At 38.5% G+C, this 9,919-nt stretch overlaps 1 protein-coding gene across 2 annotated transcripts in view; it reads left to right on the plus strand.

The window, feature by feature from the left end:
- Positions 1-5,270, plus strand: part of LOC135615186 (ubiquitin carboxyl-terminal hydrolase 5-like) — a 40,511-nt gene extending 35,241 nt beyond the window's left edge. For both annotated transcript variants that reach the window (XM_065113351.1, XM_065113352.1), the window contains exons 9-13: positions 894-1,151; positions 1,242-1,387; positions 3,212-3,763; positions 4,279-4,549; positions 4,819-5,270. In XM_065113351.1, the coding sequence (XP_064969423.1) occupies positions 894-1,151; positions 1,242-1,387; positions 3,212-3,763; positions 4,279-4,549; positions 4,819-5,001 (1,410 nt within the window). In that variant the 3' untranslated portion in view covers positions 5,002-5,270. The remainder of the gene's footprint in view (positions 1-893; positions 1,152-1,241; positions 1,388-3,211; positions 3,764-4,278; positions 4,550-4,818) is intronic.
- Positions 5,271-9,919: the final 4,649 nt, after the last annotated feature.

Consider the following 9,919-nt stretch of genomic DNA (forward strand, 5'->3'; position numbering starts at 1 on the left):
TTTAATACACTGAAAGGAACTTTTACCTCGATAAGCCTGTAAACCAGGATCTATTTTCGGATGACGAATACCAACTCTGCATTAGCCAAATTGACCAGATATTAAATGGGAAAGGGGGATGCATTGAAGAAGTGAGAATAAATAAATAAGTCTGAAGTTATTATCAGAAATAGAGCCTAACACTGGTAAACTAAGATTACTATGTTGTTGATCTATGTCAAATCATGAGGGCTTGATGCAAGCTGGTATCTTGTGAGTTGATACAAGCTAGCATCATGTGATACAATTCAGTGATTAACAGTATGCACTTCATATTCTTATTTTACTTTCCAGATATTTATGTGAATGAAAAATAGGGATGCCCTTCCTCGTTTGAGTACTCCAAGAGTAAAGTCAAATTAATAAAAGTCAACTCTATGCCTTGTACGAAAATTTAGATTTTGCCATAGGTTAAAACTTGTCCTTTGTAAAATGGGTCAGTTATCAAATCCAACTGGTTTAGATCTATAAATGACCAAGCATCTGGACCTGGAATCATACGAGGGGAAGGGAGTGGTATAAGTCTCTTTCATATGGAAGTATGAATCTCTACTACAATCTTAAAGAGGGGGCGGCAAGTTTTCATTTGCTAAAATAATCACCTCATGGGCCTATCGTAACTTTTCAGTCTTGTTTTACTTTCTAGTAGCATCCAAAGAAGCCTACAGGCCCTACACTTTTACTGCAATTTTGTGTTTGGTGGTAAAGTTTAGTCTTAAAATATGTTCAGAACAAGTGAACATTTCTTTGCATTTTGCAAGTGATTTTTTTTTTAAAATTCTGCTGCTGGTTGCTTGATATCTGCTGTTGATAGATCATTCATTTTCTTTGGCTGATAATTGCAAATTTAACAGGGTCAATACAAGTCCACTCTGGTTTGTCCTGTGTGTGGGAAAGTGTCTGTGACATTTGATCCATTTATGTACCTCTCGTTGCCTTTACAATCTGCTTCTTCACGGACTATGACCGTCGTGGTTTTCACTAGTGACGGGAGTGCTCTTCCAACGACTTGTACTGTAAGTGTACCGAAGCAGGGTCGGTGCAGGGACTTGATCCAGGCTTTAAGCAATGCATGCTCCTTAAAGAATGGAGAGAAACTACTACTTGCAGAGGTTTGCGGAAATTTTCTTTTTGGCAGAAATGCAGTGGCCAGTGTGAGCTCTAGTTTCTAATTCATAATTTCTATTGAAACAATTTCACAGATACACGGACACATGATCCATCAATTTCTGGAAGATCCTTTAATCCTGCTATCAACCATCAAAGATGATGATCACCTTGTAGCTTATAAGATCCCAAAAGTTGTGAAGAACTCTATTTTTCTTCAATTTGTACATCGTCATGAAGTGTAAGTACTCTCCAAACCAGTATTTTTTCTATAAATATAAGGCTTGTGATGTAGGACAACATAAAGTGCACTAACGCTTAAGAGATCAGCAATAGAAATGGTGAAAAGAAAAAAGAGAAAAAGACAACATTGATGGAAGAATTTGGTAACTTGTAGCATTTTTGAAACTTTTGAGACCCAAATGTGACTTTTAAAAGTCCAGGGACCCAGATGCAACACAGAGGTAACTACAGGGGGAAATATGTAATTATCTGGTTTTCAGTACCAATCTTAGTTTTGATAACTTACAGGACTGGTACAATTATAAGATATATTCAGCCTAATATCATCTTGTAGCTAATAAGATGCCAAAACTTGTGAAGAACAATATTTATCTTTAATTCGTACATCATCATTATTTTGTAATTACTTCTTGTATTGGTACATTTTCTTTACATATATGGCTCATGATGTAGGACACTTGAGGGTGTTAAGGCTTAAGGTATTGGGAGTAAAATTGATGGAAAGAGAAAAATATGACAATACAGAGAGGGGAAGATATGGTAGAACACACAATTCACTAAAAATAGCAGTCGTAACTAAAAACATTTAAAATACATGGAGTGCAAATTCAATATTAGTCTTGAGGGAGAAAACAACATTGAGGCTACTCTTTGTGGCTATTTTTACTTGATTATGAGGTTGATTCAATACCTGGTAGCTCCAACGACATCCAAGTTTTTAACTGTTAGGGTTTTGGTGAATGTGTGTGATCAAAGAGAAGCCTAGGACAGCAAGGATTCTTGGGACTTCATAGCTTGTCCAATTATGGAATATAAGTGGTTAGATAATTGGGGAAGAGAGAAGAAGATAATAAGTGGTTAGATTGTTGGTACATACCGGCTTACCGACATATGGTATGCCAGTATGTACCTATCCAGAGCAGGATCTGCACTGCCGCTTGGCGTGATATGGCAAACCTTGTTTTGGACTCATTCCAATTCCTTTGAATTCTCTGAGGGGAAAAGATTGTGGGCTCACACCTACATGTATTGGGAGAAAAAATTCTCATCAACTCAGACCCTTAAGTATGATAAAATAAAAATAAAAAAATAGAAAAATACTGTTAAAAGAATTACATCAGGGTAAGCCAATCAGTTGTTCTTTCTTTGAGGAAGATAAAACTTTCAAATTTGTTTTGGCAACTAATTAATTGGCTTCCTTTGTTATAGTTAATTGGCTTTCTTTGTTATATATGATTTAACTTATTTGTAGAGTTAGAATTGTCGATCGATCCTTGTAATCCCAAATTGTGGGTTTCTTTTCAACCCTTTTTTTTTTCATTGGCTTCCTTGGTATTCCTTGAAGAATCTCAGAAATGTGATAATTTATGATTTTCACAAAAATCCCACGTTAAGTACTAAAATTATCTTAAAGATAAGAAAAAAAAAAGTAGATTAAAATGAAAACATTTTCAAGTTGAGTTGAGTCCAACTTCGTCACCAATCCACAGGGATTTACGTTGGGAGATGCTTCAATCAAATCAGCATAGTATCAATATATCAAGTTACATATTAAAAATTCTGGTGTACCTCTTATTGATTTTATGCATATGAAAATATTGTTCAAATGTAATTTATTGTAGAATCCAAACTTGAGGCTCACGTTTTCTAAAACAAAAGCTCATGTCAATCCGTGCTATTTATATTCATTTATATTTTGCAAAATTATGAGCCTTGGGTTTTCTCCTTTTCAGTTGTTTCCATTTACTGTCAGCCTTTTGTCATAATACCCTCATGGACTTTGTTGTATCTTTAACTATACCATGTTTATTAAATCTTTCAGAGGACCTGGCAGCATCAGCAGCTCAGTGGCCTGGGAATCCTATGGTATACCTTTGCTTGCATTAATATCACGCGATATACTTGCCACAGGTGCTGCTATACAAGATATACTTCAGAGAATTCTTGCTCCTATGCTGGGAAATGAGGATATACAGTCTTTTAGCAAGTCAGATTCCAGCGTAAATGCAGCAGCACACGGTACCCATGAAGCTTGCTTAGATTCTGATGATCAGTTGAAGGATCAAGAATATCACTCTAAAGCAGAATCAACCTATAAAATGCATCTTCAATTGGTTGATGAACATGATACACCAGTTGATTTGCCATCAGAAGAAAAACCTATCGTGGTGCCTGGGTCATCAACATCACTCCTGCTGTTTATTAACTGGTCAAAAAAGGATCTTAAGAAGTATGATACACATCACTTTGAGAATCATCCAGAAGTGTTCAAGTATGCACCTGCACCAAAGAGGACTCGTAATGAACCTCTCTCACTATATACATGTCTGGATGCTTTCTTGAGAGAGGAACCACTAGTTCCTGAAGATATGTGGTGGGTGTCAATTTCTTGTTGATAGGTTCAGTAAATGTCTTTGCTGTTTTAGTTAAAAGTTTCCAAGGCTTTGCTTCATAAGTGGATGAGATTATATTTAGCTTCATAGGGTTATAGCAGATGCTTTATAGAAAATATCAGACATTTAGCCTAGTGGTATGTAAATGGAACCTTAGTGCTATCCGGAAAGATGAACAGGAACCGTTAGCAATGCTCCATATTGTCCTTGTGTAAGTGAAAAAAATGCATCCTTTTTTAATTCAGCCATAAACTTTATATTTTCCATTTATATTTTTTATTTTCATACTCTATGAATGCCAGAACCTTCTGCAGTTCTTGTTCACTAAATATTTTGGGATAGTTTGGTTCATCAATTGACGTAAACACAAGCATATGCTTCCTTTCTCTGTGAAAACCTATGCTATCCTTCATGCAGTTTGTGTTGTTTTTTCTTTTTCTTGACATATTTTGTTGCTTCCGATCTCATTAACTTGTGGAACATGATTATCCTTTAGGTACTGCCCAAGGTGCAAGGAGCAAAGACAAGCTAGCAAAAAGTTGGACCTCTGGAGGCTTCCTGAGGTTCTGGTTATTCATCTGAAAAGATTCTCCTTCAGCCGGTCAACAAAGCATAAACTAGAAACTTTTGTCAATTTCCCGATTCATGACTTGGATTTGACAAATTATGTGGCACACAAGAAAGGTTCGCGCCAGATTTATGAGCTTTATGCCTTGAGTAACCACTATGGTAGCATGGCAAGTGGGCATTATACTGCACACATCAAGGTGAGTTTTAAATTTTTGGAAATATTTTAGTAATTAATTTTTCTTGTTACAGAATTCACCATTTGATCTGTTAATACAAAAAGAAGGTATGGATACAACAATAGGCTACTTAGTTTGCTAGTGATGAGCCACATTTGATCAAATGGCTTCTTATCGGTGTATTTTCATGAAGTTCATGATTGTTACTGCTAGTCTACTCGGCTTTAGCTTTTTCTCCAAATCTGTGTAATGAACAACAAAGGATGTTGTATTTCGTTTTTCTCATGCAGCTTCTGGATGAAAATAGGTGGTATAATTTTGATGATAGCCATATTTCACCTATCAACGAGGAAGATGTTAAATCTGCTGCAGCTTATGTGCTGTTTTATAGAAGAACTAAAGGTGAAGATGCCTCCACAAACATTGGTGCCGAGACATATGCAAACAAGAACCATAATTTTAGCAAAAGATGATTGTATTTGCATGCTACAGAATGCTCCCACAGCGAATAGCAATGGCCATGAAGCAAAGATATATGTGATCGTGTATGATTATTTAGGACTGGCAGTTTCCGTAGTATCTTCGTGATGCTCCAGCCTCAGGATTTTGGGGAGAATTATGCTCTATAATTTTTTGGACGTTACCTATGTAATCCAGAGAAATGAGGCAATTTGTAACGATGTGAGTGAAACACCAAACGGAAGAAACAAAGAATATGAGAATCTTGGTATCATTCAAACCATTACCGTGCTTTAAGACTGTTAAGCCCGTTGATTGATCCTTTTGTTTTTCTTTTTTGCTAAGAAGAGAGGAATCTATTATGATTTAATGGTATACAAAAAGACCATCGTCATACAAAATTGTCGAATCATAAAAAAAAAATACAAGCAGCATCGAGGTCACTTGAGATGAAACTGCAACCCCACTATCTGATTTCGATCCCAAGAGCCATCACAGTAAAGTTTAAAGAAACCCATAGTAGATCGAGTCCATCCGACACGGAAGGATCCGCTCTATCCTATCATTTTCCTCTTGCTTGTTACACATCATCATAGAATATAATAGAATAGAATAGAGCAAGCCCAAAACTGTATCACTTTGTTGCAGAAAACCCCTTTCATTCAGAGCAAAGAAGCGTCTACGCCTAGCCGCCAACCTCTATGCCAGGTTGTTTGTCCAATAGGAACTACCTCCCATCACTCCAACATTCAAAATTGGGAAGGAGGCACTCCGACTTCTGACTTAACTAATCCTTACACCTTTGATGCAATGACTACATTCAAAAAATTGATGCTCCACGGTGTTCGGAGAGTTATTACAAATGGGACATACGGGGGTTGATGGTCATTCTAATAGCAGCAAGCCTAACAGATGTCGGGAGGTTACTTGGAGGAGTTTTCAGCGAAAAAAAAAAAAAAAAAAATCTCAATCCGAGATAAAACTAAAGATGGCCACTTCACGGTATATTTTGGGTCCAAGACACGTCACAACCGATGCCATGCCGCGCTACAGCTGAGTCAGCAAGGGGAGCATCCCCACGTGCCAAGTCAGAACTCGTACCAAGGCGTTGTTTGGTATGTCCTGTCCCGAAAGCTCGGGAAGACGTTGTCCGGCACTGTTCCGCGCGTCCCGCGACGGTGGCCACACAAAAGTGTTATTTTATCCCTCGAGGATCGGCCGTCACGCCAAACCCGCGTATGATTGACTCTCATATAGTAGTATAAAAGTCTCTGATCGACATCCGACTAGAGAGAGAGAGAAAAAAAAGAAGAGAAAAACAATTTTTGACTTGTTGGTCGGAGGGGCCAAAGTCAGGAATCACCCGATGAATGTTATTTTTGTAAGAAAGCTGCCACTATCAAGCCGCGAGCGTCTCAACCTAGGAATTACCATCCAGTGTACGAAGACGAGCTACAGACCAGCCTGGAGATGGAGAAGACGCTGCTCAACACAGACGGCACCCGGACTGAGGAACGCCGATCAACACCCCGTCGAGAGGGCCCGGCCTACCTCAGCATCCAACTCAGCCGACAGAAGACTCCCGACATCGACTCGTGGACCAAACCGTGTCGACTCATTAGCCGCAGCACATTTGTTTAATCCATAGACTCGTTACAAATCTTTAAAGCTAGATTAAGCAATAGCCTTAGCATGACTATCGAATCTCCATAACCAGCCATCATCTTGCCTCAGGATCAAGAGGAAAATTGATCCATGAGATTTCATCCACCACCGAGGGTCAAATTAAACGATCATTCAAAAGCTCCAGATTCTAATAGCGATCAGAAATCAAAGGCCCAACATGTAAATCTGAAAAGTCAAATGTAGGATCAAGGTAAGCGGGCTTACGTGAAAGAAGGATATCCAAAATCTAGAAATCGTGCATAAAATCCTTGGAAGAATCATTATTAATAAAATTAAAAATGTCACATTTCAAATTGATGCATGCAGTAGTTTCTAAGTCCAACAACTAATGTTGGTGCAAATCTTATCATTCCAAGGAGATATCTAATCATATTTGTCAAACATCACATCAACCTAGATTAAGTCCTCCTTATTAAGATATTGAGCAATATGTTTAGTTTGGTGTGATGGATATCCCTAACTAATTGCAAGGCCACCATGTTATTTAGGAAGAGTGATCCATCCGTCCTTCTTTTGTCACAATAACTTTTTGATATATTAGTTAAAACGATTGGAGTTAAGCATTCAGGATATACTCAAAGAACATCAAGGAAAAGCATTAAGCATTAGAATTTATAAGCACAACTCTCTTTCTGCTTTAAATTGGTTGTAGAATTCCTTTCGAATATCATTAGGAGTGTTACGTGAAAAGTAAATAGAAAACTTGAGGTTATTAAACTTAAGATTAGTTAAGGATTCATAAAACCTAAGAATTTGGATGATAGTGTCACAAGATTTCTTATTAGCATGAAAGCACAAAAGGATATTATAGGTATAAAGAAGATGACACGATTTATCAGTACGTTTGAAGCAAAATAGGGTGAGCAGGTTCCTATCACAAGCCTAGTTCAAGAGAAAGGATAATAGGTAAGAAACAATGACAAATAAGTAGGGTGATATTTGGTCCCTTTGTTTGATACCTCTATCGCTCTTAAACCAATGGGAAGGCTTCCTATCGAGTAAGCATTCAAAGGTAGGGGAGGAGATGCATGAGTAAATCCAGCCAATGAGGCATTTAGAGAATCTAGCCTATTAATAACAACATTCCAAGAAATCTTATCATAAGCTTTCTCCAAGCCAGTTTTAACTAAGATGAATGGGAAGGCTTCCCATTGAGTAAGCATTCAAAGGTAGGGGGGAGGAGACACATGAGTGAATCCAGCTAATGAGGCATTTAGAGAATCTAGCATATTAATAACAACATTCCAAGAAATCTTATCATAGATTTTCTCCAAGCCAATTTTAACTAAGATGAATGGATTCTTGCTCCTAGAGTAATGCATGGAGTACACTATTTCCTGAGGCATAAGTATGTTATCATGTATGCTGTAGTTGGCAATGAAGACAGATTACTCCTTAGAGATGAGATTATTCAATAGAGATTTAAGATGATTGACTAAAGCTTTAGACAATATTCTATAGTTCACGTTGCACAAGGAGATTGAGTGGAAGTCCTTGATGTAGGAAGGGTTCTAACATTTGGGAATAAAAACTAGAAAAATCCTAATCCACTCAGAGGAAGTTGAGATGAGCAAAAATGATCCACGGCATGAATAGCTTGAGAGTTGTTAGATATTATTTGAACAAGGAACATACTAAATCATCACGCAATTAGAATGTCACTTGAAGTGTCAAAGGACACTCCATAACCTAACATTCCTAAACATCGCCTATGATCCTTACAATCCTCTTCGCTTGTGGCATCGATTGGTGGGTTTTCTACGAAATAGCAAATCAAAGTGATGTAGTGATGAAGAATAAAATATCCCTAATCAATCTCTTACAAAGGCCGCTACAGTTCCAGTTAAAGATCTTCATGAGGAACATATATTAAAGGATGATGAGCTTCCCTTTCCCTTTGAGTTAGTTCCCTAAAGGGACCAAGGCCGGAAATTCTTCCCATGTCATAGTATGTTGCTTCGTAATGTGGCTCATCTTAAACTGGACTTAGAGGCAATAATAGCCTTAAAGTTCATCTTCAAAGTCAAACAGGACAAGGGAAAGTCCTTCAAGAGAGTGGAGTTGGCAATCTCCAAATTTAGGTCATGAACCCTCTTGATCTCAAAAAAGAGGAAGCAAGAGGATTAGGGTCAGGATTGTCCAAAGAGGATAAATGGACAAACGAAAGGGATCCACTTACCCTCCCCCCCAAAGCAAGCATCATAAAAAGTGGAAGGGCCAGTCATCGAAATGATTATATTGCCCTCAAACATTAGTAGGTGCCAAAGGCCTCTTACCATAAGAGGAAGAGCCATTAGTAGGATATTAGAAATGATATGATGTGCCATATGGACGACCAAGCACGATTGAATGAGAGGGCACAGTTGTGATGGGGTTCTGAGGACAAGAAGCTAACCTCCAAACACTTGTACCGAGTCAAGAGTAGGAGACTTTGAGCCGAACGCCCCTGCCTTGGAACCCATCACCCTTTAAACCTGTGCACCTCAGTAACTTCCTCACAAACCCCAACTAAATCTTATGGGACATGCCCATTACCATAAGCCATCGATTTCCTCGGCTCTATCCAAGGTCCAAAAAGAGCATCCTCCATTTGGGTGTTCTGGTTGGCAAGGAAGGGTTTCCCAACCATGGCACTAGCGGTTGCACCTTCAAGAGAACCATGGCACTAGTTGTAGAATTGGATCTTGCCTTGTTTGTCGGACACATTGATGTTCTATGTTTTGTTAAATCTCGGATTTTGATGATGAAATCAATTAATAGTGTTTATGATTTGATATGCGTTTTGAGCGACGTAGGAAGCTTCGATCAAGGAGAGACAATTGAAGCAAGAAGAATCATGTTGGGCCAGAGTAAACATATTAGAAGATTGGACGTCGGACGGGAGGATCGGTCGACCTATCGGCAAGAGGCTTCGGACCGTGAATTCAGGCATCGGGCCAAGAAGAGCGGATATTACGCTAAGGATATTGGACTTGCGGAGGTCAACTGACCGATTGGGTAATAGGTCGCAAGAGAGGATGATGTGTTGAAGAATCAGACGAAGCGTCGATGAACCAATGACATGCCGAACAACATGATTCAAACTTTCTAATAATTGTCTAGATCGAAGTTAGTTTTTATACATGTAGGATTAACTATGATAGCAAGGCATAAAGCAAAATGAAGTCCTAGAGTCAAGAACGCGATTTCGTTGGGAGTTCGAGAGTTCGTCGAAAGTCCGAACGTTCATCGGAAGTTCTGCCGACA

Source organism: Musa acuminata, chromosome BXJ2-6 (genome assembly GCF_036884655.1).
Source record: "Musa acuminata AAA Group cultivar baxijiao chromosome BXJ2-6, Cavendish_Baxijiao_AAA, whole genome shotgun sequence".
NCBI lineage: Eukaryota > Viridiplantae > Streptophyta > Magnoliopsida > Zingiberales > Musaceae > Musa > Musa acuminata.